General features: G+C 50.5%; 1 protein-coding gene across 5 annotated transcripts; it reads left to right on the top strand.

Moving 5' to 3' along the window:
• The first annotated feature begins 2 nt into the window (after positions 1 to 2).
• ARAP3 (ArfGAP with RhoGAP domain, ankyrin repeat and PH domain 3) lies at positions 3 to 27,966 on the top strand. Of its 5 annotated transcripts, none has more exons than XR_010746115.1 (34): positions 3 to 64; positions 1,653 to 2,178; positions 2,295 to 2,356; positions 2,459 to 2,570; positions 7,541 to 7,744; positions 7,878 to 7,947; positions 8,216 to 8,336; positions 8,427 to 8,611; positions 8,692 to 8,798; positions 9,041 to 9,240; positions 9,342 to 9,427; positions 9,571 to 9,753; positions 9,911 to 10,046; positions 10,666 to 10,782; positions 11,215 to 11,362; positions 11,471 to 11,573; positions 13,367 to 13,586; positions 14,616 to 14,679; positions 14,908 to 15,071; positions 17,703 to 17,915; positions 18,181 to 18,286; positions 19,746 to 19,893; positions 20,181 to 20,249; positions 20,898 to 20,972; positions 21,071 to 21,185; positions 23,236 to 23,364; positions 23,444 to 23,577; positions 23,801 to 23,883; positions 23,982 to 24,017; positions 24,151 to 24,214; positions 24,318 to 24,458; positions 24,655 to 24,693; positions 25,655 to 26,987; positions 27,350 to 27,966. XR_010746115.1 is itself a non-coding variant. In XM_066341655.1 (33 exons), the coding sequence occupies exons 1-33, from the start codon at positions 746 to 748 to the stop codon at positions 26,126 to 26,128; spliced, it is 4,677 nt and encodes a 1,558-aa protein (XP_066197752.1). In that variant the 5' UTR covers positions 305 to 745; the 3' UTR covers positions 26,129 to 27,081. The 5 variants fall into 5 exon arrangements, 1 of the variants encoding a protein (XP_066197752.1); XR_010746112.1 differs by lacking the exon at positions 3 to 64 and adding an exon at positions 305 to 820 and having other exon boundaries at positions 1,685 to 2,178; XR_010746114.1 differs by lacking the exon at positions 3 to 64 and adding an exon at positions 305 to 820.
• Positions 27,967 to 28,000: the final 34 nt, after the last annotated feature.

Genomic DNA, 28,000 nt, shown 5'->3' with positions numbered 1-28,000 from the left:
GCGGCGGGACCCGGAGCCCCGGACAGCCCGGCGGGCACCGGGCAGCGGACGGCCGCTCAGTGAGGTGAGGACCCCCGCGCCCCGGGCCCCTGCTGCCCAGACTCCTCCCCATCACCTCCTCTACGGCCTTCGTGGCAATCCTAAGCCCCCTCCGCGCCGGCGGCCCTCCCCCACCCCTCTCCGCCGCGACCCGCCCCTCCCTGCGGGCGCCCAGCCTCTGCCCCTCCCTCCTTGCCCCCTCCCTTGTCTCAGCCCGCACTACTCCGAGCTGCCCGACCCGCCCCCAGCACTGCTGCCTAGCGTACCACCTGGCTTCCAGTCCCGTGCCCTCGGCCGGGCCTGAGTCACCGGGAAACTGGGCTCTGAGTCAGGGCCGGAGGCGCAGCACTTGGGCCCTAGCTTGGGTATGGAGCCCAGCCACTGAGAGGCAGAGGGCGGCCAGAACTGATGCTGGAGCGAGAGGGAGTCCTGGTTAGGACGCCGTACCAAAGAAACCGGGAGAGACAGAAATCTAGAGTCAGAGGTGGCCAGAGACACAGATACAACTAAAGATATAGTTAAAGTTAGAGACTGAGGCAAGGAGAGGCTTAGAGAGCAAAACAAGGAGAGGGACAGAGGTGGATTTGGAAGAAGAGATGGAAATGGGCTGAGTTAGATAGAGACAGAGACAGGGCAGAGATAAAACTCAGGGGAGACAGAATTCGAGGTAGGTCCAGGGAATAGACCAGGGTCAAGGTGAGGCTGGATGAATGGGACAGAACCTCTGAGACCTGAGCCCAAAGCCATGGGCAGGAAAAAGGAAGGCTTGGAGAAAGCAGAGGTAAGGGGGATGTCATTTCAAATGGCTGAATGCCCTGCAGGGTGGGTGCTGACTGTGCCCATGCACAAGTGTGTGAACTACTGCAGGGGAGAGGAGAGTAAGACCCCGGGGTTCCCCTGGGCTCTGGTCCCTCATCTCTCTGGTCCAGTTCTTCACCCCAACCCCACTGCCCAGGGCTGGGATCCCACATGCTGGGACTAGTTATGGCTCTCTCTTGGCAGCCTGACCAAGGGAGGCAGGATGTGTGGGCGGGCAGGGCTGGAGGGACAGGAAGGAAGTCTGAGCTGAGACAATAGGTGGAAGGGGAGGAGGAACTGGGAATGACCAGGATTAGGATGGCTGAGTCTGTATCAGCCCTGGGAACCAGTGGGGATGGGATCTACACCTCCTCCTATGGCCACCTTATGCCACTGAAGGATCAGGCTACATCATGGTCCCCCTCTCCACCAATGCACTCTACCCCGTCCCAGCCATGTTCTAGCATCTTGTCCTGTTCTCACTTAGTTGACTGTGCAGTCATGCAGAGACAGAGCTTTGACCTAGACCTGGGGTAGGCAGAAGCTTAGGCCAGCTCGAACTTGCTATGAGCCTGGGGCAAGCCTCTTCCCATCTCTGGGCCTCAGTTTCCTCATCTGCAAATGGAGGGATTCACCTTATAGTAAGAAAGCCCTTTCTGACGTCCTGGGATGGCTTTGCCTTCAGATCACAGACCTCGTGCTCTTTTTCTTTGGAGGAAGACTGGAGTCTGGTACCCCCTTCCAGGCCTCAATCTTTGAGACAGGGAGGGGGAATCTCAGCCTGAGCCCTACCTTCACCCTGCCCCTCCCCCCAGTAATGGCCTGAGCCCCCATGGCTGCCCCTCAGGACCTGGACATCGCTGTGTGGCTGGCCACGGTTCACCTGGAGCAGTATGCAGACACGTTCCGGAGGCATGGCCTGGCTACAGCGGGTGCAGCCCAGGGCCTGGGTCATGAGGAGCTGAAGCAGTTGGGCATCAGCGCCACAGGGCACCGGAAACGCATCTTGCGCCTACTGCAAGCGGGTGCTGCAGAGGGCTCCCTGGATCCCCAGTCGGATAGTGCCATGGAATCATCCCCTAGCCCAGCCTCCCAAGCCCAGCCCCCCAAACCTGTGCCTAAGCCCAGGACAGTATTTGGTGGGCTCAGTGGCCCCCCCACCACCCAGAGGCCAGCCTTCTTGAGACCAGAAGTGCCCAGGAGCCCAGAGTCCAGTCCAAAGTCCCTTCCTCTCCCCACCTCCTCTGAGCAGCCTTCAGCCTTGAACACTGTGGAGATGATGCCCAATGCTATCTACTTTGGCCTGGACTTAAAAAGTGGGGGACAGACAGCTCAGGACATGTGAGTGGGATTGCCTCCCTGGGGATCCAATGCTGGGTGGGGGCAAAGAAGGGCAGGGCATGAGGGCTTGTCCTTCCTTCTCTCTCCCTTAATGACCACTAGACCTTTCCTCTCAGGGCTCCAGACAGCTCACAGACAGCTGTCCCCACCCCTGCCCTCAGGCCTACCACAGGCACAGGTAGGTCTGTTGTCATGGGCTGTGGGGAGTGAGACAGTGCCCTTTAGGACCTCAGACACTCCCACCTGACCTCCTCTGTCTCCATCGTCCTTCCCCTGACAGTGCACATCATGGACCCTGGTTGCCTGTACTATGGTGTCCAGCCTGTGGGGGTCCCAGGGGCGTCCAACAGAAGAGAAGGTAGAGGTGTCTGTCAGGACAGGGCTGAACACAGGTGAGTAGTAAGTATGGTGGTGATGGCAGGAAGTGGGGAAGCTTGAGGATCTGGTGCAGCCATGAATGTACTGTATATAACCATGTATAAGACGCTCCCATGTATACGACACACCTTAATTTTGGGGCCTAAAATTTGAAAAAAATATATTACATAAAGTTATTAAACTCAAGTTTTATTCATCATAAAATTTATACAACTCCTCATCACTGTCAAAACTCCCATCCATTAGCTTGTCCTCATCTGTGTCTGATGTTGAATCACTGTCTTCATATATTGCCTCGTCCTCAGTTCCATCTATAGCATTTGAAATGCCACAACCACTGTATAAGACACACCCAGTTTTTAGACCCCAAATTTTTCGAAAAAGGATGCATCTTATATATGGAGAAATACAGTAGTTATTCAACAAATGTACATTGAATGTCACTGGCTGGTGGGTTATGTCTGTATCTGTATCTATCTCAGGTACAGATAAGGTCAAATACAGAACAAATGTAACAGACCTAGTCCCTGCCTCAGGCAGCTTTTGACTCAGTGGGGCAGACAGGAAATCAAACAAGTTGACAAATGAAAATATAAATTTTAAAATAGGGAGAAGTGCCTTTCATTCTTTTATTGAACAAATTGATAGATCAGAGTTCCCTGCCTGTGTGGGGAGATGGTCAATCAACCATGGATACAATAAGTTACAGCATATGTTAAAAAGTGGAAAAAAACAGAGCAGGGTAAGAGGGCCAAGATGGAGTGAGGGGGAGAGTGGACTGCAGTTTTTCAGTAAGAATTACCAGAGGGAGGGGGGAGAGGGAGAGGGAAGGGGGAGGGGGAGGGGCACAAAGAGAACTAGATAGAGGGTGACAGGACAATCTGACTTTGGGTGATGAGTATGCAACATAATTGAACGATAAGATAACCTGGACATGTTATCTTTGAATATATGTATCTTGATTTACTGATGTCACCCCATTAAAAATAAATACAATAAAAAAAAAACAAAAAAAAAAAACAAACAAAAAAGAAAATAAACTGCCATAATCCTATCAAGTTACTACTAATTTCACTGAGTTTGGGTTAGGATGATATACTTTCAATTAAATTAGCCAAATAAAACACATTGCTTTAAAAAAAAAAAAAAAAAAAAGAATTACCAGAGTATTAAGATGACATCTGAGCAAAAACATGAAGCAGGTAAGAGAGTCAGTGTCCCAGTCAGGTTGAGTGGCTGGATTACGGACTTCACGGAGGCTGTGTGCCCAGGGGCACAGGAGCTGAGACAAGACCTCCTGGGGCAGAGTGGGCCAGGGTGGGAGGAATGGGATGAGAAATGTCAGAGAGGTGAAAGGGGCTGGATGGGGCAGGACCTTGTAGGGACTTTCAGTTTTACTCTGAGTGAAATAGGAAGCTCTGGGAGGGTTTGACTTACGTTTAAGCATCCCTCTGGTTGCGGCGTTTGGAATGGTCTGTATGGGGCAAAAGCAGAAGCGCAGAGCCCCGTCAAGAGATTGCAGTAGTCCAGGTGAGATATCTCTGATGAGGTAGTGGAGGTGGTGCGAAGTGGTTGGATTTGGTTATATTTTGAAGGCAAACTTTCCTAGTGAATCAGAGTGTGAAAGAAAAAGAAAAAAAGAGTAGTGAGCCTGACCTGTGGTGGCACAGTGGATAAAACGTCGACCTGTAACACTGAGGTTGCTAGTTCGAAACCCCAGGTTTGCCTGGTCAAGGCACACATGAGAAGCAACTACTATAACAACAACAACAAAAAAGCTGTTAAAAAGGGTTGCAAGGGTTTCAGTCTAAGCCTGCATTGTCTAGTGTGGTAGCCACTAGCCACATGTGACTGTAGACCAAATGTGGTATGTCTAGAGTGAGATATGCTGTAACAGCAAAACAACTACCAAATTTCAAAGACTTACTAGCAAAAAAAAAAAAAAAGCAATATTAGATGAATATAACAGACATAGGTATAAATTATCTTAATAATTTTTACACTGGTTACATACTAAAATGTTAATGTTTGGGGCATGTTGGGTTAAATAAGATACATATATATATATATATTATTGATTTATTTACTTATTATTTTTATTAAGAGAGAGGAAAGGAGGCAGAGACAGACTTCCACATGTGCCCCTACCAGGATCCACCCGGCAAGCCCTTTATGGGGTGATACTCTGTCCATCTGGGGCATTGCTTTGTTGCTCAGCAACCGAGCTATTCTTAGCACCTGAGGTGGAGGCCACAGAGTCATCCTCAGTGCCTGGGGCCAACTCGCTCCAATTGAGCCATGGCTGCGGTAGGGTAAGAGCAAGAGAGAGAGAAAGAAGCTAGAGGGAGGGGTGGAGAGGCAGATGGTTGCTTCTCCTGTGTGCCCTGACTGGAAATTAAACCTGGGACATCTACATGCCAGGCCAATGCTCTACCACTGAGCCAACCAGCCAGGGTCAATAAAATATATTATTAACGCTAATTTCACTTGTTTCTTTTTATTATTATTTTTAACTTTCCCATTGATAGAAAGAGAGGAAGAGAGAGAAAGAGAAGCATGAAGTTGTTGTTCCACTTAGTTGTTCCGTTTAGTTGTACACTCATTGAATGCTTCTCGTACGTGCCCTGACTGGGGATTGAACCTGTGACCTTGGTGCAGTGGGTTTACACTTTATTCACTGAACCACCTGGCCAGGGCTCTTTTTCTTTTTTAATGTGGTTACTAGAAAATTCTAAATTACATACTATGTGGCTTTCACATTGACTTCTGATGAACAGAGCAAATTTTGAGCAACTGAAAGTTCCTGGAGTTGCCATGGTATGAGATGGGAGGACTGGAGGTTAGATCAGGAGTTTGACTTGGATATGCTGAATTTGAGGTCTGTATTATACACCCAAGAGGAGATGACAAACAGGCCATTGGATATGCAAGTCTGAAGTTCGGGGGAGAGGTCTGAGCCGGAGATCTAAATTTGTGAGCTCTAAGCATTTAGATGGATGTATGCAGCTGTGAGTGAGTGTCAATAGAGCAGAGGACCAAGCTCAGCCTCCTGGCACACTTCAATATCAAGAGGTTTGGGAGAAGAGGAAGGATCAGCAAAACAGACTGAAAAGAAATGACTAGTGAAGGAAAAACAGGAAAATGTGATATCATAGGAGTCAAGTGGACATATGTATAAAGAGGAGGAGAGGTCAGCTGTGTCAGATGCTGCTGAGAGGTGAGTACAATGAAGACTGAGAACTGACCTCCGGAGACTGATCAGAGTGGGCTCAAGAGAGAATGGAAGGAGAGGAGTTGGAAATGTATAGACGTCATTCTTAAATCTTTTTATTTATTTATTTATTGTTTTACAGAGTCAGAGAGAGGGATAGATAGGGACAGACAGGAATGGAGAGAGATGAGAAGCATCAATCATTAGTTTTTCGTTGTGACACCTTATTTGTTCATTGATTGCTTTCTCATATGTGCCTTGACCAGGGTGCTACAGCAGACTGAGTGACCCTTTGCTCAAGCCAGCGACCTTGGGTTCAAGCTGGTAAGCTTTGCTCAAACCAGATGAGCTCGCATTTAAGCTGGTGAGCTCAGGGTCTCGAACCTGGGTCCTCCATATCCCAGTCCGACGCTCTATCCACTGCGCCACCGCCTGGTCAGGCTAGACGTCATTCTTTAGGAGTTTTTCTGCAAAGAAGAGCAGAGAGTTGGAGTGGTTGTTGATAGTGGAAGTGGAGTCAAGAAGGGGTTTTTAGTAGACTGGAATGTTATGTGTGTTTGTAGGTGAATAGGAGTGATCTGATAGAGAGGGAAATTTAGCTGATGTAGAGGAGAGAAAGGGAGAGAGTCTGGAGTGACGTTCCTGTGTAGGTGAGAGGAATAGGAACCAGTGCACACTGACGTTAGACAGGGGTGTTTATTATAGTAACAGAAGGAAAGCAGAGTGTGTGTGAAATTGGGTAGTTGAGGTGCTGGGAGTCTGTGGGGGTCCTTGTTTGATTGTTTTAATTTCTCAGAGTAGTAAACAGGTGGAGGAATGGTTCTCAACCTTAGTGGTTCTGTAGTCTAGGGAACTTTCAAAATTACAGATGCCTAGGCCCTAGTCTCAGGAGTTCATACTTAAGTGTCTGGTGTGGGGCCCATATGCTGATATTTTTAAGTTTCTGAACTTTAGGATCGGAAGTTTAAGTTTTGCTCTTTGAGCTGCTGAGGTTAAGAATCACTGAAGAGTGATAAAAATAATAGAGAACTTTCTAAGAAGATAGCATAAGCAAAAAACCTGAGTATGAATAAAGGCAGCACAAGGAAGCACATTCTGAGCTGAGGAAACAGATGTGCAAAGGCTCTGAGAGAGGGAGGAGATGTGGCCGATCCGTAGTAAGCAAAGGCAAGGATGACACAGCTGGGGTCGGGGAGTAGAGTAGCTGCGGGTCTCAAGGTCTCACAGCCCACGGTAAGGAATTTGCATTTATCCTAAGTGCAGATGGGAAGTTGTTACAGGGTTTCATGCAGGGGAGTGAAATGACCTCATTTGTATTTTTAGAAGAGCATTCTGATGGTGTTGGGAAAATGGATGTGGGAGGGAGGGCTAGAGTGGAAGCGGGTGACCAGCTAAGCAGTTATATCACTCGAAGAAAACTGATGGGAACTTCGTTCAGGGAGACAAAGTCAAGAACGTTTTGGAGAAAGAACCAGTAAAACTTATTGATTAGATATAAGCAACTGTGACAGGGAGCCATCTACATAGCCCTTTCCCAACTTTTCCACCAAGTGATACTAACGGTAGAGGACAAGGACTGAAATTTTCCCAGTAAAATGTCCAAATACACTCATAGGAGAAGATTCATGCTAATCTTTTGGGTTCCCAGCCTCCCTATTTCCCCGTTTGAAAAGCAGATTCAGTACCTGCCAGGCATTCTACTAGGTGCTGTGGGTGGGGATGTCCGGGGAACCGGGTCTAATGTGTGCCCCTCTCTGTCTTGGCCCCCACAAGGCTCAGCAGGCAGGATCTGGAGACACGGGAGGATGCTGGCTATGCCAGCCTTGAGCTGCCTGGGGATTCCACCCTCTCATTGCCCACCCTGGACACAGATGAGACCAGTGATGACCTCATTTCACCCTATGCCAGCTTCTCCTCCACGGCAGACCGCCCCACGCCCCTGCTCAGTGGCTGGCTAGACAAGCTCTCCCCTCAGGGGTGGGGCTGCTGGGAAGGGAAGGGAGGCTAGGTGGTGGGGTGGGGGTCAGGTCCCTAGTGCTACCAGACTCTGGGAGCAGCCCCCAGGATGCAGCCACCACCATTCATTGATCTTGGCCTCTCCCTTCCCTAGAAACTACGTCTTCCAGAGGCGCTTTGTGCAGTTCAATGGGAGGAGTCTGATGTACTTTGGCAGTGACAAGGTGAAGGTTCAAGGGATGCTACTTAGGGCCTGGGGAAAGGAAGAGGGAGAGGAAGAGAGAGAAGAAGAGGGAGAGGGAGGGCTGAGAGAGGCTCAGGATTAGAAGGCAGAAGCCTGTGATGGGGATGCAGTCACTTTGTGACTGATGGCAACGTCTAAAGTACCCACTGCTTGTGCAATGAATGCTGATCTCCCAAGTTGGGTTTGGCCCCTCGTGTCAGCACACATGACTGAGTTCCTGTCCTTTTGGGACATTGGGCTCTCTCTAGGACCCCTTCCCCAAGGGTGTGATCCCTCTGTCTGCCATTGAGATGACCCGTATCAGCAAGGACAACAAATTCCAGGTCATCACCAGCCAGAGGGTGTTTGTATTCCGCACTGAGAGTGAGGGTGAGGGCCAGTGCCCCCGGGCCAGGGCGGGGGTGGGGTGGGGTGGGCGGCCATGTGAGCACACTGACCTGCTTCCCTGTCCCCCACCAGCTCAGCGGGACACTTGGTGCTCCACGCTGCAATCCTGCCTGAAGGAGCAGCGTCTCCAGGGTCACCCGCGGACCCCCCAGCCGCCCCAACCCCTCCGCACAGGTATGCTGGAGCTGCGTGGACACAAGGCCAAGGTGTTTGCTGCTTTGAGCCCTGGAGAGTTGGCGCTCTACAAGAGTGAGCAGGTGAGGAGGGCCGGCTGGGGCCAAGGGGCCTGGCCTAGTCCATTCTGGCACCTCACTGCGCCCTGCCCTGACCCCACCAGGCCTTCTCCCTGGGCATTGGGATCTGCTTCATTGAATTGCAAGGGTGCAGTGTCCGGGAGACCAAGAGTCGCAGCTTCGACCTTCTCACGCCTCATCGCTGCTTCAGGTGGGGCCCACACCATCAGGAGGCAAGGCTGGGGGAGAGATTTTTAAGGGAGGCACAGGGTACAGAGGACTGGAGGCCTCCTCTCTAGGATGTCAGTGGGTGTGCACTGTTGAGAGTCCAGGGAGCAGGGTCAAGGCTGTCAAGAGGGTCTGGGCTGGCCTGCAGTGGTTTCTGCAGGAATGCCAGTGGAATGGGAGAAGTGGGGGGTGTCCATGCCCACAGACTGGCTATCTACCCCTTAGCTTCACAGCCGAGTCTGGGGGGGCTCGGCAGAGCTGGGCAGCCGCTCTGCAGGAAGCAGTAACCGAGACCCTGTCTGACTACGAGGTGGCTGAGAAGATCTGGTCCAATCGGGCAAACCTGCACTGTGCGGACTGTGGGGCCTGGCGCCCAGACTGGGCTGCTGTCAACCTGGGCGTGGTCATCTGCAAGCAGTGTGCAGGTGAAGGCTGGAGCCTGCAGCTGGGATGGGGAGAAGGAGGTGGACTGGGGTGGGGTGGGGGCTCAGCGTACCCATGCCACGTGCCCCTCACGCCCTGACAGGCCAGCACCGGGCTCTGGGCTCCGGGATCTCCAAGGTGCAGAGTCTGAAGCTGGACACGAGTGTCTGGAGTAATGAGATAGTGCAGGTGAGGAGTCAGAAGAGGGGGAAAATGGGAGGATGGAAGGAGAACATCTGATTAAGGCCTTGGATCCAGCTTGAGGACAGGATTGGAATGCCTGGGGACTCTTGAGTTCCCATCATTTGCCTCTGCCCTGTGTCATCCTGCAGTTGTTCATTGTCTTGGGAAATGATCGTGCCAACCGCTTCTGGGCAGGGGCCCTACCCCCAGGTGAGAGGCTGCATCCAGATTCAACCCCGGGTCCACGGGGAGAGTTCATCTCCCGGAAGTACCGGTTGGGTCTCTTCCGGAAGCCCCACCCTCAGTATCCAGATCACAGCCAGCTTCTCCAGGTAGGAGGGACTGGTTGGGGCTGATGGGGCGGAGGAAAGCAGTCTAGTTGAAATGTCTAGATTTGTGGGGGAGGGGGCTGTTTTTGGTGACCAGCAGACTGTCCCCAGGGTTTCAGGTTGGGTGTTGAGGCTGACAGAGTCCCTGTCCTCCGTGCAGGCGCTCTGTGCAGCCGTGGCAGGACCCAACTTGCTGAAGAACATGACCCAGCTTCTCTGTGTCGAGGCCTCTGAGGGCGAAGAGCCCTGGTCTCCCTCAGCCCTCAATGGCAGCTTCCCTGGTCTTCTGTCCCCAGGTAGTCCCCACAAGTGCCTCTTCTCTCTGCCCTCAACAATTCTCAGCCCCAACCTTTGCCTTGGTTCTTCTAGGGAGCTGCAGTTAACCCCTGACCAAGTCCATCACACTGCCTAGCCTGGGCAGTTCCCAAACCTCCAGGTCCTCCGGGGCCTACTTCCTGATGTTATGAAATGACCTGTGCAGGCCACTGCCTGGGGTGTGGATCTGGATTTCTGAAGTGTTAGGGCTGGTCTACCCCTGACAAGGTTAACCCATAGGCCAGGTCTCGTCTCCCTGGGAGCTGTCTGGTCACAGAAATGGTCATCTAAAGATACTGGTCTCCACCGGTCAGGCCAGAGAGGCTGAGTCACAGATGGCCCATGCTCTGAGGCCTGTATGCTCTGACTGCCTGGTAGGCTGGCTAGTGGGGAGAAGGGTGGGCAAGGGCTGGTTTAGAGGCCTCATCTCACTGTCTTTTTTAATCTGAGCAATGAGCGTCCAGCCTAACTGGGCTCTACTGAGCTGTGCTGCCAGTGGAGTGTGGTCCCACCGTCTTCCTCAATTCAATCCCCTCTCTGAGGGGCTCAGACCATCCCATTGTACTGGCCGGACCTGACCACTACTCCTTCCCCTTGCAGACCCCTCCCTTGGTGTGTACAATGAGGTGGTGGTGCCTGCCATTTACAGCAGCTTCCTGTACTGTGGTCCCATCAGCAACAAAGCTGGACCCCCACCCCCTCGCAGGGGCCGGGATGGTAAGGGGGGAGCCAAGGGATGGGAGGAGATGGAGAAACTAGGATGGATGCAATGTACCACAGGGGGGGCAGGGGAGAGAGGGCTGGGATGGGAAAGCGGGGATGTGCCCAGGAGTGGGCTGGGGGCAGGGAGCAAGAGAGGAACTATGCCAGGTGGCAGCACTGTGCTTTGCAGTCAGACTGTCAGGGTCAAATCCCAGCTCTGCTAGTTCCTACCTCTGAGACTTGGCCAAGCAACTCAGACTCTGAGCCTCAGTTTCCCCATCTGAAACACAAGAGCGAATATAATACCCACCTCATAAGGTTGTTGTGAAGATTACGTGAGGTCATACATAGCCAGAGGGCTTGGCATAGAATAAAGATCTGGTAAATGGGAATTCTGACCGTGGAGACAGAAGTCTTCTGCCTGCTGACCATCAGTTCTCCCCTTAGCTCCTTCCCGACTGTGGTGCGTGCTGGGAGCAGCTCTGGAAATGTTTGTGTCAGAAAGCAGCCCTGAACCCCTCAGCCTCATCCAGCCCCAGGATGTTGTATGTTTGGGGGTGAGCCCTCCACCTACTGACCCAGGTGACCTTGACAGGTAACAGCCCTCCATGCTTACTGAGCCCCCCTTTTCCCTTCCTGATCCAGAGGCTGAAGTCCCTTCCTTGGCCCCCCATTCTCTTTCCTGACCTCCTCTTCTCTCCAGGTTTCTTTTTTCCTTTGAGCTCATCCTCACCGGGGGGAGGATCCAGCATTTCGGTACCGACGGAGCTGACAGTCTGGAGGCTTGGGTCAGCGCCGTGGGCAAGGTGAGATGGCGGAGACCCTTCCCTGACAGCTCATGGTTTTCCTGTCCCCACTTGCTCCTGTCCTGTTCTCTCCATTCCTATAGCCACTCCCACCGCTTCCATTAACAGCTAAGGTGAACTGAGCATGTGTTCTGTGCCTGGGCCTGCGTAAGCACCGCCCACTCAAGGTCTCATTGAACGTTCACAACAACCCTCAGAAGTAAGGATTATTAACATTTCACACATAAAGGAACTGAGTCTAAGAGGTTGTGAAGTCACTTGGTCAAGGTTACAGAGCTAAAAGGCAGCAGAACACTGAACCAAAATTAGGCCTCTGTCCCCAAAGCTCATGGCCCAAACCTTGCTGTGCTGGGCCTCTTCCCACAGGAGAGCTGCCTCTTCTCCCCTAGTCTCCCTCCAGTCCTCCAGGTCCAGAGGCAGAGCTGCCTTCATCTGTCCCAGCTTCTCCATTGCCAGGCAAGCCAATTGCTCTCTTTCCTGCACCCTCCCCCTGGAATGACAAATTCAGATCCTGGAGTCAGAGATCCTGGGATCTGAGTCCACCAACTCTCAGCCGTGTGAGCTTTTCCACAGGGGTAGAGTGGGTCTACAAGACCCACTCCCCAAGGCTAAGAATTAGAGACATCTGAGGCCCACACTGCCTGGCGCCCATAACCCCACCATCTGTGGGTGCTGAAGTAGGAATGGTGATAATGATGACAGTCACTCCCGTCCTTAACCAGCTTTTCCCTCGGCCCTGCTCCACCTGCAGCTCATCACCTCGGTTCTGTCCTGATAATTCCTCAGAAAGTCCTGTGCCTTGACAGCCTGTAGTTCCTCCTTAACCCCTTGCAGCTGCCTGTCTCTGCCGTACTCTTCTGAGCTACTACCCTGTGGGTGGCCAGTGACTTCCCATTGCCAAGCCCCAAGGACTTCCTTCTGACCTCCCAGGTCATCTCTGCAGCATCTGACACTTCTCTGACCCCAGTCTCCTGGTTTCCCTATAACTCCTCTGTGTCCTTTAAGGGCTCCTCTTATTATTATCTATACTTTACAAAACTCTAGTTCATCCTTGAAGGCAGTGCTGCTGCTCAATGTGTGGGCTGCAGACTGTTACATTGTACTGGCCTGTGGACTCTTTGTTACAGCGGTGACAGGAACACGACAGTCACCTTTTAGAAGCTTTCGTAACAATTTAACAGAGTGACTTTATCTGTGGAATATCATAAAAATTGAGGGCTTATATTTTGTATGTAGTTTTTTAGTAACTTATTTTCATTGTTTTTTTTTTTATTAAAGTATGTATTACTGACAGTTTGGAAATTAAAAAAAAGAAAAAGAAAAAACACCCTCCCTTTTCTTTCATTACAGGTAGTTTAAGAAGTACTGCTTTGAAGTCCACCTCAAATAGTCCTTTCTCCACAAAGCCTCTCCTGGGCCCTTGGCATGGTGGGACTTCCCAGGGCAACAGGACTCTTTATAGTATTTTGGGCTACCCATTCTTTCTTACCCCTACATCCCAAGTAAGGCTGTTACACAGGGGTCTCCTCTGTGTTGACTGGAGCAAATTAAATTGAATTAACCTTTCCTGTCTTTTTCCATCCATCTCTGTCTTCTCCTTGGGTCTTTCCTTCATTCCCTCCCCCTCTCTTTTCATTGCTCTCATTCTTCTTGCTTTCCCTTCCTGTATTTCTTTACCTTTCTGTATTTCCCTTCCTGTATTTCTTTACCTCTCCCTGGCCCCCGTCTTTCTCCACACGTCTTGACTTTTTCTCCATCTTCCTCTTTCCTTGTGTCCTCTTCCTGCCTCCCAGTGGTTCTCCCCGCTGAGCTGTCACCAGCTGTTGGGCCCTGGGCTGGTGCGGCTGGGTCGCCTGTGGCTGCGGTCCCCGTCCTACACAGCCCTGGCTCCTGGCCTCTGGCTGTCAGGCTTTGGGCTTCTTCGTGGTGACCACCTCTTCCTGTGTCCAGCACCGGGCCCTGGCCTCACAGTCCCGGAGGACATGGTACATCTTCGGCGGCTGCAGGAGATCAGTAAGCAGGGATGGGGACAAGGATGAAGGGTAGCCATGGAGGAGGAGAGGAGTGGACCTTCCTCTCTCTGGGGGTCCCTATGGGAAACAGCAGAACATAGTAGGTTCAGGCACAAGCTCTGGAGTCAAACTGCCCAGATTTAGAATCCCTATATTCCATCACTTCCTAGCTGTGTGATCTTGGACAAGTTACTTAACCTTTCTGTGCTTTAGTTTCCTTATCTTTTCCACAAGCACAATAGCAGGGTTGTAGTGAGTTTTAATTAAGGCAATGTAAAATACTTATCACAGAGCCTGGGAAGAGGCATCTCTTAAGTGTCCAAAAAATGTTATATGTTATAAATGTTACTGTTATTATCATTATTTGGAGTCACTTGCTGGTTGAGGACTGGGTACTCTCACTTTCTCCTAAAAGAGGAACAATGTGCCTGACCAGGCGGTGGCGCAGTGGCTAGAGCGTTGGGCTGGGACACAGAGGACCCAGGTTCGAAACCCTGAGGTAGCCAGCTTGAGCGCGGGCTCATCTGGTGTGAGCAAAGCTCACCAGCTGGAGCCCAAGGTCGCTGGCTCGAGCAAGGGGTCACTTGGTCTGTTGTAGCCCCCTGGTCAAGGCACATATGAAAAAGCAATCAATGAACAATTAAGGTGTTGCAATGAAGAATTGATGCTTCTCATCTCTCTTCCTTCCTGTCTGTCTGTCCCTATCTGTCCCTCTGACTCTGTCTCTGTCACAAAAAAAAGTAAAAAATAAAATAAAAGAGGAACAATGTTGGGTAATGTTTTAGGGCTTTAGAGACAGGAAACCTTAATTCAAGCTTAGTTTTGCCATTTTATATCAAGTAATCAGAGGCAAGTTACTTAAGCTCTCTGAACTTTATGAAAAATGGTGATAATATTATGTAACTCATAGGATTTAATGCAGTATTGCTTGTAAGACTCCTAGCCTGGCACCTACATACCTTAAATGTTTCATAAATATTAGTCATGTTGATGAAGACAATGATGATAATCTCCATGATTCTCCTCCCAGGTGTTGTCTCAGCAGCTGACACCCCAGACAAGAAGGAGCATTTGGTCCTGGTGGAGACAGGAAGGTAAGTGTTGCGCCTACGGTTGACTTTCTAGAGCTCAGCCCACACCCTTTCACCCTGGCCTGCTGAACCGCAGCCCACTTCCTCAAAGTTCCTTCTCTAGTTCAAAAGGCCCTGTCTTGGGTGTTGTTGCCCCCTGCTGGTAACTCTGGGAAATCTGGTCTTTGTGATTCTGGGCTTCTTAAGAGGATCCTCTGGAGATGGCTCTGACCCAGGCTTCTTGGGTCTCAGGACCCTGTATCTGCAGGGAGAGGGACGGCTAGACTTCTCAGCATGGAACGCAGCCATTGGGGGAGCAGCCGGTGGGGGCGGCACAAGGCTGCAGGAGCAGCAGATGAGCCGAGGTGACATCCCCATCATTGTGGATGCCTGCATCAGTTTTGTCACCCAGCATGGTGAGTGGATACTGACCAATACTGAGCCAGTGGGGGATGGGGAACAAGGGTAAAGCCAGGGAGGTGATCTATCTACAAGCTTTGCCTCCAGAGCCTGAGTCTCTGCTGAGTGACTCTAAGTGGCAAGCTGCTTTGCCTTTCTCAGCCTCTGTTCTTCATCTGTAAAATGGGGTAACTAACAGTCCTTATTTCCCAGAATAGCTGTGATAGTAGGATAGCACCTTTAAAGCATTTAGCACAGGACCGAGCAGGTAGTAAGTGCTCCAAGGTAGCTGTTTCTGGGGCGTGGGTCTGGAGAGAGTGGCACTGAAATGTGACTAGAGGTGTAGAGTCATGGAGAACAAAGAGGGGGCAGCTACAAGGCCAGAGCCAAGCTGTGCAGCCAGTCCTTGAAGGTTTGAACACAAGTATTCTTTTTTTTTAAGTGATTTTTTTTTAAATTTATTTACAGAGACAGAGAGAGAGTCAGAGAGAGGGACAGACAGGGACAGACGGACAGGAACGGAGAGAGATGAGAAGCATCAATCATTACTTTTCATTGCGCGTTGCAACACCTTAGTTGTTCATCGATTGCTCTCTCATATTTGCCTTGACCACGGGCCTTTAGCAGACCGAGTAACCCCTTGCGGAACCAGCGACCCTGGGTTCAAGCTGGTGGGCTTTTGTTTATTTATTTATTTATTTATTTGTATTTTTCTGAAGCTGGAAACGGGGAGAGACAGTCAGACAGACTCCTGCATGCGCCCGACCGGGATCTACCCGGCACGCCCACCAGGGGCAACGCTCTGCCCACCAGGGGGTGATGCTCTGCCCCTCCGGGGCATCGCTCTGCCGCAACCAGAGCCACTCTAGCGCCTGGTGCAGAGGCCAAGGAACCATCCCCAGCGCCCGGGCCATCTTTGCTCCAATGGAGCCTTGGCTGTGGGAGGGGAAGAGAGAGAGAGAGAGAGGAAGGGGGGGGGTGGAGAAGCAAATGGGCGCTTCTCCTATGTGCCCTGGCCGGGAATCGAACCCGGGTCCCCCACATGCCAGGCCGACGCTCTACCGCTGAGCCAACCGGCCTGGGCCAAGCTGGTGGGCTTTTGCTCAAACCAGATGAGCCCGTACTCAAGCTGGCGACCTCGGGGTCTCGAACCTGGGTCCTCTGCATCCCAGTCCGATGCTCTATCCACTGCGCAACCGCCTGGTCAGGCAACACAAGTATTCTTTGTGGGAGTTTTTCCAGGCACAAAAGATCAGCTATGCAAATGGTTCCCAGAATTCTTTGGGAGCTTTTGACTTCTGATTTTATTCTCCTGCCCAAGTAGGGACCAAGTAGAATCTATCTCCCGGGTGAATCCCCATTAGAAGGCTGGACTCTTGAGAAGGAAGAGTCACAGAAAACCAAGGAGGGCAGTAAAGGGGGAAAGCACATCCATGAACCTATAGAACCTACAAATAGTTGTGCTTACAAGGACAGTGGATAGTCAGCGGCTAATGACATTCTCTATGCATTGGCAGTAGCCTTATGCTGTGACTTTCCCCACTCACTAGACCCCTATCCCCTTCTCAGCCTCCCTTGTGTTCAAAGGAGTGAAGAGGCCCAATGAAAAAGCCCTGGAGAGAGTGGGTGTTTGTGTCTACTCCTCCACAGTTCCTGCTCCGCCACTCCTTATTCAACAGCTATTTGCTGAGCTGCCCCCACATGCCAGACACAGGGATGTGGCAGTGAACAGGGAAGGTCCTATGAAGCTCAGAGACTAGTGGGAGAGATGGGTAATGAATAAGAAAACAAATACAATCAGTTCTATTATTCGAGGTTGTTCTATTCTATAGAGTCACTGCAAGCACTGAATGAATGCATACTGAATCATTGTCCCAGTGGAAATACAGGGTTAGGTTCCTGAGAACCACTGGTCGCATTTTCATCAACCGATCGATACATGACCTATTTTACGTGTTTCTGTTTAAAGACACTTCATTTAATATGTATTGTTTATCTGCCTGTACATCCCCTGCCTGAAGGAAGCTTATCTGACACACTTATTTTCTCCAGAGGGCACACCATAGCCTTTTTGCACTTAGCAATACCAGACAGCACATTAGCACTGCAATTGGGGGCCATTCTAAATAGCAAAATTACCCACCAAAAAGAAAAGCACAAGAATGCAAAAAGCATGGCTCTAAATAAACCATGAGAAAGACACTTGCTTACTATATGAGACTTAGCTGGGAATGTGTCCGACAGGCAATTCAAATTTTTCTCCACTTTGCACATGTTCACAAATGACTGAAAAAGTACCACCAGTATTGATTTGGGGGTTACAAATAAATTTTAGCAAGTAGATGACTTTGCAAATGTGGAATCTTCAAATCACTAGGTCCTGTTGTGTGATTTCAGAGGGCACTGTTTAAAAATAAAAGTGATGAGGAGATAGAGAGTGATAGGGCTGCCATGTGTGGTAGCGTGGCTAGGTAAGGACTTTCTGAGGATGAGGACTGAGCTGAGCGCTGAAAAGCAAGACCATGGAGGCAGATTTCCTCCTCTGATCTCTCAACAGCCACATACCATGTAGGGGGGTCACGGGTAGGATGCTGTGGGTGGGGGTGGGTCTTTGGGCAGTTGTGAGCAGAGATGCTGTCTGTTCTCAGGGCTCCGGCTGGAAGGCGTATATCGGAAAGGGGGTGCCCGTGCCCGCAGCCTGCGGCTCCTGGCTGAGTTCCGGCGGGATGCTCGGTCAGTGAAGCTCCGACCAGGAGAGCACTTTGTGGAGGATGTCACGGACACACTCAAACGCTTCTTTCGAGAGCTTGATGATCCTGTGACCTCTGCCCGGCTGCTGCCTCGCTGGAGGGAGGCCGCTGGTACTCCCAAGACCCCTAAGAACTTCTCACAGGCAACCAGGGAGCAACCAGGAATCCCACCCACCCACCAGAACCCCTGAGGCTCTCTTGTGGAATCGGGCACCCCCCAACCCTAGCACTCCCCCCACCGGAGGATTACCCAGGGACTCAGCTCAGGGCCAGGTGGGAAGGGGGCAGAAACACATCCATCCTGGATTGGTTTCTCTTAAAATCCCGCCACTCTCCCTTCCCTGATCCTCTCCAACCCTCCCCCATTCCATCCCAGAGCTGCCCCAGAAGAATCAGCGCTTGGAGAAATACAAAGAAGTCATTGACTGCCTGCCGAGGGTCAACCGCCGTACACTGGCCACCCTCATCGGGCATCTCTATCGGTCAGTATGGCAGACCCTCGACAAGCCCCCTCACTGACCCTTCCTCACTTCTGCCCACCCCGTCACTTACATTCATTCATCCCACGGACAGCTGTTCAGCAAAGGTATCCCACAATCCAGGTTCAGTGTGGATTGTGGAGTCAGATAGACCTAAGCCTCAGTTTCCTCATTTGTAAAAGAAAAATAATGTAACAAATAGTATCCATCTCATTGGTGATATGAGAGTTAAGTGAGATGATCCTTATAAAATTCTTTTTTTTATTTTAATTTTTAATATATTGTATTGACATGGTTTCAAGTGTCCCACTCAATATAACACTCTCTACCCACCCATCGTTCTCCCCCATGCCCATGCAAAGTCTCATTCCACCCCGTTTCACCCCTTTGCCCCCCTCCCCCCCTCCATCCCCCCTTTCCCTCTGGGAAGGAATTGCTACCCTGTTGTCTGTATCTATGGAATTGCTACCCCTGTTGTTTGTGTCTATGTGTTATGTATATAATTTGGCTAATCCCTTCACCTTTTTTGATCCTGTCCCATCTTTCCCCCTTCCCTCTGACAGTTGTCTGTTCCCTGTGAGCCTGCCTCTGTTTCTGTTTTGTTCCTAATCCTTGTAAAATTCTAAACTACAGCAGCTGCAGTGTATGTAGTAAGCATTTAGAAATGGTGAGCAGTGAAGCCCTGCCCAGATAGAGTGTCATCCTGAGAATGCAGAGGTTGCAGGTTCGATCCTCAGTCAGGGCACATACAGGAACAGATTGACGTTTCTGTCTGTCTGTCTCTCTTTCCCTCTTGCTAAAATCAATAATTTTTTTTTTTTAATTTAAAAATAAAGAAATGGTGAACAGTCAATGTTGTTTGGTTTTATTATTCTATGCCAGGCAAAGAATTAGATATAGGAGACAAAAGAGTAAAATTAAAAAATAAAATGCTGATCTATCTTCACCAGTTTATTGGGGTAACAGATCTTTAAAAGATTCTGAGGTGAATTCCAGCTAGATTTTACTAATTATACTATATAACAGGGACTGGCCAATTATGACCTCTGGGCCAAATCTAGCCCTCTGCCTGTTTTGTTAATTCAGTTCTGTACATAAAATGTAAAGCCATGCCCTTCATTTATATATTTTCGATGGCTCCCTTCACACAACAACAGCAGAGCTCAGGAGTTGTGATAAGACTGTATGGTCCACAAACCTAAAACATTCACCAACTGTTGACTTTACATAAAAAGTTTGCTGATGCCAACTATATTTATAATCACCCATTCCTCGTCTATCTCCGCCCTGGATCAGGAGCTCCTTGAGTCCAGGATTGTGTCTTATTCACTGTTGTATCCAAGTATTTAGCCTAGGGCCTGCATACAGTAGGGACTCAATAAGTGTGTGCTGAATGAATAGATGTGTTGACAAACGCATGAGCACAAACTGCATCCCTCACGACCCTCATGCACCTCTGCAGGGTGCAGAAGTGTGCGGCTCTAAACCAGATGTGCACGCGGAACCTGGCCCTGCTGTTTGCACCCAGTGTGTTCCAGACAGATGGGCGTGGCGAGCATGAGGTGCGGATACTGCAGGAACTCATCGATGGCTACGTCTGTGTCTTTGATGTAAGCTCTCTCAACCCCTGGCCCACAGCCCCTATTCCTGAATGCTGGACCCTGTGCACCCTAACAAGTCCCCAGCTCTCTGAAAGCCCACAGCATCAGGAACCACCTCCCAGAGCCCTGGGCCCCTCTCACCCATAACCTCACTCCTAACATCCTTCCCCAATTGGTTAGCTCTTCCAGCCTCTAATCCTCTCATACACGTTCTCAGGTCATGTACATCTCTCCCTGCTCCTCTTCTTTCCCATTACCCCACCCCCAACACACACCTCCCTTTGCCTGTTGTACAGATCGACTCTGATCAGGTAGCTCAGATTGACTTGGAGGTCAGTCTTATCACCACCTGGAAGGATGTGCAGGTAATTTGGCTCCTGAGTGGGCCATCATGGGAAGATGCCGACCTTCTCCTTCTGGACATAGGGAAAACCCAAGAGGGGAGTGCTTTGGGGAGGGGGTTTGGTTTCAAATTTGTTTCATTCATTCCTCTGAAGATTCTCCATTATAAAATAGTGGCAGAAGTATTTCACACATAAGAGACCCAAGGAAGAGTTAGCTAAGTTAGACACAGAGGTGAGAAGAATAATAACAAATGCCATAGTAAACAGCTGAGGACTTCTTCTATCCCAGGCCCCTGTAATTCCCACAGCATTACACAGCTCCATGAAGTAGGGAGTCCCATTTTTCAAATAAAGAAACTGAAGCTTGGAGGGTTACTTAATCGAAGTTATACAATAGTGAGCGGCAGAGTTTGAACCCAGACAGCCTGACTCCAAACCCGTCCTCCCAAGCATGGTGCTGCGCTGTCCCAGGAAGCACCTGTGCGGCCTGAGGGATGTGGTCCTGCCTCGAGTTCTTCCTGTTAAGGACCTGAGCCATGTTGGGAGTAAGGTTGGGAGGAGACTGGGAGGCGGGGAGGAGGACATGATTATGAGGCCACATGAGGAGTCCTCAGGCCTGGATTCTTTACATCTTCTGTGTCCTCCTGACTTCTCTCCCCCTCCCCTCAGCTGTCCCAGGCTGGAGACCTCATCATGGAGGTTTATATAGAGCAACAGCTCCCAGACAGCTGTGTCACCCTGAAGGTCAGTTCTAAAGGAACAGAAGGGGAGGTGAAAGGATGATGGGGGACAGGAGCAATGGCCTGACCAGCAAGGGTCCTCTGGTTTTGCCCTGACCCCAGGTGTCCCCAACACTGACTGCTGAGGAGCTGACAAACCAGGTACTGGAGATGCGGGGGACAGCAGCTGGGACTGACTTGTGGGTGACGTTTGAGATTCTCGAGCATGGGGAGCTTGGTGAGTATAACCATGTGTGTGCGTGTGTGGTGAGGGGGAACACAACGACTTCTGTGTTCCAAATACAGCAGACACTTTGTCACGCATGTGAAGGGACAGTCTGCACAGCTGGCCACTCCCTCTTTCTCAATCTCTCTACTCTCTTGGTTCTTGTGGACCCCACAAACCCTTGGTTTCCCTTCCATCCTGAAGGGGACTTTTCTGCCTCCTTTGCCCAGACTCCAAGTCCTGGATCCCTTTCCTTTCTCTGTCTGCATATCTCTTATGGATGAGCTCATTCATTCCCATGGCTGAAATGCTACTAATAAGCTGGTCCCCCAATTTTTATCTTCCTACCAGACTTCTCTGAGCTCCAGACTCACATGTCCAACTGTCTACTTGGCATTTCTGTTTGTACTTCTCATAAGCCTCTTAATGTAAAATGTCTAAGGCCACACTCAATTCCCAGCCCCCTCCCCTAACAAAAGGTCCAGGCCACTTTCTAGTTTTCCCTAACTCAGTTGGTGGCACCGCCATTCACCCAGTAATCAAGGCCAGACACTTACTTGGAAGTGCTCTGGGGCTCCTCCCTTCCCTTCATCTCTATACTGGACCCAACCGACTAGTTCTGTAGATTCTATTCAAATCTATCACTCTCTCCATCTCCACCATTGTCACCACCCTGACCAAAGTCACGATTATTTTTCTGCTCCCCAACATTAACCTCTAAAATGAACATTTCCAGAAAGTAAATAGCTGGCCAGTATTCCATTCTTGCTTCCTGACAATTCATTGTTCGCACAGCAGCCAAATGAGCATTTCAAGTATAAATCAATCAGATCATGCCATTCCCATGGTTAAAACCTTCCAATGGGCCCTGGCTGGTTGGCTTAGCAGTAGAGCATCAGCCCAGCGTGTGGAAGTCCTGGATTCGATTCCCAGTCAGGGCACACAGGAGAAGCGACCATCTGCTTCTCTACCTCTCCCTCTCTTCTCTCTCTCTCTCTCTTTTCCCCTTCTGCAGCCATGGCTCAAACTATTCAAGCAAGTTGACCCTGGTGCTGAGGATGGCTCTGTGGCCTCACCTCAGGCACTAAAATAGCTTGATTGCTGAGCAACAGAGCCACACCCCAGATGGGCAGACATCGCTAGGTAGGGGGCTTGCCAGGTGGATCCTGGTCGGGGCACATATAGGAGTCTGTCTCTCTGCCTCCCCGCTCCTCACTTAATAAGAACAAAACAAAACAAAACCTCCCAATGGCTTCTCGTTGAACTTAAAATGCCATTGGACTTAAAATGCAAGTTACTTATTGTGGTCCATAAGATCCCGAGTGTCTGGCCCTTGTTTATTTCTCAGACCTCATGTCACAAAACTCATGCTATTCTCTTTGTTCCAGCCACACTGGCCATTTAGTTCCTCAAACACATCTTTCCTGACTCAGGCATTTTGTCATGACTGATATCATCTCTCTGATATTAACATGATTTCTTCTTCCTAATCCTTCAGGCCTCTGAGTCTCATCTACAAATGGTCCCTCCAAAAAGCCTTGACTGATCACCGTCTCTCAGTAGCTGCCCTGTTACTCTCTTTCAGCTTCTTATTGTTTCTTTCAAAATAATTATTTGTCTTTCATTGTTTTGTTTGCTGTCTGCCCACTCACTAGGCTGTGGGCTTTGTGAAGGCAGGCCGTGTGTTTCACGCTCACCACTGCAACCCAGGCTAGCACTGGGCCTGGCAGAGGTAGAGTCAGCGCTAACACAATTGTCTGTAGCTGGCTGGTGGAATGGACGAATGAATGAGTTACTAGTAGGAAAGGAGTTGAGGCCCTGGCTGGATAGCTCAGTTGGTTAGAGCATCATCTCCAAGCACAGAGGTTGCTGGTTGCATCTCTGGTCAGGGCCCATGCAGGAACAGATTGATGTTCCTGTCTCTCTCACTCTCTCTGTTACTTTCTCTCTCAAATCAATAAGTAAAAATTGAAGAAAAAAAAAAAAAGGATTTGGGGAATCCAGGCCATGGATGGATATTCTGGTTGATACCCACCCCCACCTTGTCCACCTTGTTCTTTAGAGCGGCCACTGCACCCCAAGGAAAGGGTCCTGGAGCAGGCCTTACAATGGTGCCAGCTCCCAGAGCCCTGCTCGGCCTCCTTGCTCTTGAGAAAAGTCCCCCTGGCCCAGGCCAGCTGCCTCTTTACAGGTGAGCCTCCTTCCTCAGCCTAGCACCTCTAGGCCTCTCTCCCAGGGCCCCCCACCTAGTACTGCCCGTTTGTACCCAGGTGTCCGGCGGGAGAGCCCAAGGGTGGGGCTCTTGCGGTGTCGAGAGGAACCACCCCGCTTGCTGGGAAACCGCTTCCAGGAGAGGTTCTTTCTGGTTCGTGGTCGCTGCTTATTACTGCTCAAGGAGAAGAAGGTGGGGCCCTGGAGCTATCAGGGAAGGACCCTGGGTGGCCGTGTGGGAGGAGCCATGACCGCACTGACCCTCTCACTTCACAGCTCAGAGTCTTGTCAATCTCACTGATTCCCTGCCCTTTGCCCCTGTGATCACACACCCAATGCTTCCATGACTTCACAGCCTCATGAACAGTGGTCTTTCTCTAACCTGTGAACCTCACTGACTCCGTCCGTGTTCGCAGAGCTCTAAACCAGAACGGGAATGGCCTTTGGAAGGTGCCAAGGTTTACCTGGGGATCCGCAAGAAGTTAAAGCCTCCAACACCGTGAGTTTTCTTCCCTAGCCCACACTTCTAGGGCCTCCCTTCTACCAGCCCTCTTTGTCTTTCTGATCACCCCATCACTGTTCTCTTTTGCCTCCCAGGTGGGGCTTCACATTGATACTAGAGAAGATGCACCTGTGAGTACCTTCCAGCCTAGCTTCTCCTCTGGCCCAGCCTGCTCCCTGTCCTTCATCTCCTCGCTTTTCCTGTTGTCCATCCCTATAGCTGTGGCCTCTTTCTTCCCCCTATATTCCCCTCTTATCGCCCCAGCTACCTGTCCTGCACGGATGAGGATGAGATGTGGGACTGGACCACCAGCATCCTCAAAGCCCAGGTGAGAGGAAGGAGAGTGGAGGGCTAGGTCTGGTCTGTGGTTCCAGCTCTACTCCTCAGTACCTCCCATGCCCACCTGTGCCAACCTCTCCCCCTCCCTCCAGCACGATGACCAGCAGCAGCCAGTGGTCTTACGACGCCGTTCCTCCTCTGACATTGCCCGTCAGAAGTTTGGCACCATGCCTTTGCTACCCATCCATGGGGATGACAGTGGGGCCACCCTCCTCTCTGCCAATCAGACCCTGGTGAGGGCCCAGCCCACTTCAACCCCTTCCTGATCCCTACCCGTGCCCCTTGCCACACTACAGAGGGAGTGGTGCACCTGCCAGCCTGGTGTCCCCCCTCTGCCTTCTCTGTGCCCCACTTTCCACCTCCTGTTGCCTGGCCTCACTGTGTCTCTGTGTCTTTCTCTCCCCGCATCCCTACCCCACCTGTGCCCAGAGGCGACTGCACAATCGGAGGACCCTGTCCATGTTCTTTGTGAGTACTGTGCCTGCTCCAGCTGTGTGCTCTGTTTCTCTGTGCTGCCCAAGCAGGTGTGCTCTCTGTCCCTGTCCTGCTGCAGGTCCTCAGTTTATGTGTAAGAGAGAAAAAGAGTGAGTGAGAGAGTGCTGGGGCCAGAATAAGTGAAGAAAATGAAAGATGGTAAAATGTGGTGAGGAAAGGGAGAAGTGGTTACAGATCTGAGAAACAGCAAGAAAGTAGCTAGATCAGGGGTCCCCAAACTATAGCCCGCGGGCTGCATGCGGCCCCCTGAGGCCATTTATCCGGCCCCCGCTGCACTTCCGGAAGGGGCACCTCTGTCATTGGTGGTCAGTGAGAGGAGTATAGGATGCGGATGCTCCTGGAGTACTGTATGTGGCAGCGCCGCTCATGCACAGTACTACTTCCAGTGCGTCACAGCTCCAGAAGCGCGTCAATGACTTGTTACAGCTAGCAGTGACAAATATGGAAACGGACATTGACCATCTCATTAGCCAAAAGCAGGCCCATAGTTCCCATTGAAATACTGGTCAGTTTGTTGATTTAAATTTACTTGTTCTTTATTTTAAATATTGTATTTGTTCCCGTTTTGTTTTTTTACTTTAAAATAAGATATGTGCAGTGTGCATAGGGATTTGTTCATAGTTTTTTTTATAGTCCAGCCCTCCAATGGTCTGAGGGACAGTGAACTGGCCCCCTGTGTAAAAAGTTTGGGTACCCCTGGTAGATGAATGCTCTTTGGAGAGACCCGGCTTCAAGTCTCAGCTCTACCATTTCACAACTTAACCCCTATATATCTCAGTTCGCTCACCTTTAGAGTCGCCCATCATACACAGTTGTTCTGATACCATATCTACGAAGTATTCAGCATTTGGCTGAGAACAAGAGCTCCATAAATGATAGTGATAAATACTCCGGTAACTCTAACTCTGCCTCCTGCCAACCCATTCCCATCCAGCCGATGAAGTCATCCCAGGGGTCTGTGGAGGAGCAAGAGGAACTGCAGGAGACTGTGTATGAGGAGCCAGTGTACGAGGAAGTGGGGGCCTTCCCGGAGCTGACCAAGGACACCTCCACCTCCTTCTCCACCATGAGGGAGCAGGCAGCCAAGTCAGAGACCCCTCTTGCAAGCCAGAAGTCCTCTGATCAACCCCTTCTCTCTAAGGCAGGCCGGGAGGAGAGGCCACCTGAGCCCCCTCCGGGTCCCCATTCAAAGAACCGTTCCCAGGTACCTGCATCACTGGAAGAGCAGCTGCTCCAGGAGCTCAGCAGCCTCATCCTGAGGAAGGGAGAAAGCACCATCGACCTGGGCAGCCCTTCCCAGCCCTCCAGCCCCGAGCCTCTGAGCCCCAACAGCCATCCAACACAGGCACCTGGCTTCCCCACCCCACCTCCTTGCTCCAGCCTACCCTCCAGCCAGCCCCTCACATGACCAGCAGTCTGAGAGAGTAGGTAACCAAAAGACCCAAGCTCTTGCCTCAGCACACACTATTGGGAACTTCCTCTGCCCTGGCTGAAAAGACTCTAGAACGGGGTCGGGAACCTTTTTGGCTGAGAGAGCCAAGAACGCCACATATTTTAAAATGTAATTCCGTGAAAGCCATAAAACGACCCATGTACCTTACGCATTATCCAATAAAAATTTGTGGTGTTGTCCCAGAGGACAGTTGTGATTGGCTCCAGCCACCCGCAACCATGAACATGAGCGGTAGGAAATGAATGGATTGTAATACATGAGAATGTTTTATATTTTTAACGTTGTTATTTTTTTAATTAAAGATTTGTCTGCGAGCCAGATGCAGCCATCAAAATAGCTACATCTGGCTCACGAGCCATAGGTTCCCCACCCCTGCTCTAGAATCTAGTGTGGTGCTGTGGACGTAGCTCAGGAAATGCAGGCTCCCGAGCCTGTGACCTGCCCTGAGAGGGGCAGGTCGTAGCCCCTCTCTGGACCTCTGCTCACTTGTCTGTACTATGGAGTAACTGAAATAAGGAAGAACGGTGAATATCAAACTGTTTCTCAGAGCTGTAAGCCCTATATATTTTTCCTCAACAAGGGCAACTTCTGCGTGATATATTTGATATGCTACAGTTCAGTAAGAGATTTGGGGTTTGAAAAGAAGTTTTACTGCATTAAATAAAAAACAAGATTTGGAAGCCAGAGATGTAAACGATCTCCAAGTCAGTCTAATTCACCTCCTTCATTTGGGGACTCCACTGAAGCTAAAGAATGGGGGGGGGGGAGTTGATCAGAGTTGGGAGCTGGGACAAAGAGGAGCCAAAAGGAATAGGTTTACTGGCCCTGGCCAGTTGGCTCGGCCTGGCGTGCAGGGGACCCGGGTTCGATTCCCGGCCAGGGCACATAGGAGAAACGCCCATTTACTTCTCCACCCCCCCTTCCTCTCTGTCTCTCTCTTCCCCTTCCGCAGCCAAGGCTCCATTGGAGCAAAGATGGCCCGGGCGCTGGGGATGGCTCCTTGGCCTCTGCCCCAGGTGCTAGAGTGGCTCTGGTTGCGGCAGAGCATCGCCCCCTGGTGGGCAGAGCATCGTGCCGGGTGGATCCTGGTCGGACGCATGCGGGAGTCTGTCTGACTGTCTCTCCCCGTTTCCAGCTTCAGAAAAATACAAAAAAAAAAAAAAAAAAAAGGAATAGGTTTACTGGTAATAAACCTTGGAACCAAAAAGCCACCATTCTCTTATTAATTTATTTGTTTATTCATTCACTCATTCCATTCATTCATTCAACAAATATGTATTTGGCACCCAGTTTTTGCAAGGAATTGGGGATATTGTACACACAAAAGAGATGAGGTCCCTGCTTTTCTGGAGCATCCACTGTAGAGGGGGAACAGAAAACACACACAGATTCAGTGCTGTAAAGAACTAAACCAAAGTGATGTCCCTAAAGAGGGAGCCTTTAGGTTGGGTGGATGGGGAAGGCCTCTGTGAAGAGTTGAAACTTAAGGATGAGAAGCAAGATGTGGAGAGCTGGGAAAGGAGCACTCCAGAAGGAGAGGCAAAGCAGCCAGTATGAAGTCTCTTGGCCTGACACTAAGGGACTTGAGTTGCTGGAGGAACAGCAGGGAAGCTGGAGCACAGGGAGGGGAGGGGAGAAGATGGGCAGGGGGCCAATCATGCACAGCCTTGTAGACCATGCTGGAGCATTTGGATTTTATTTTGAAGTCACTGAAGAGTTAAGGAAGAGAGTGATAAGATCTTACTTCCTCTTTTTTTAAAGAAGCAATTACTCTGGCTATTTATGAACAAAATGTTGTATGTGTGGAGACTGGAAGCAAGGAGACCA

The sequence above is a fragment of the Saccopteryx leptura genome, chromosome 6 (assembly GCF_036850995.1).
Source record: "Saccopteryx leptura isolate mSacLep1 chromosome 6, mSacLep1_pri_phased_curated, whole genome shotgun sequence".
Classification (NCBI taxonomy): Eukaryota; Metazoa; Chordata; class Mammalia; order Chiroptera; family Emballonuridae; genus Saccopteryx; species Saccopteryx leptura.
The sequence above is the reverse complement of the archived record's forward strand: the minus strand, read 5'-3'. Positions and strand labels throughout refer to the sequence as shown.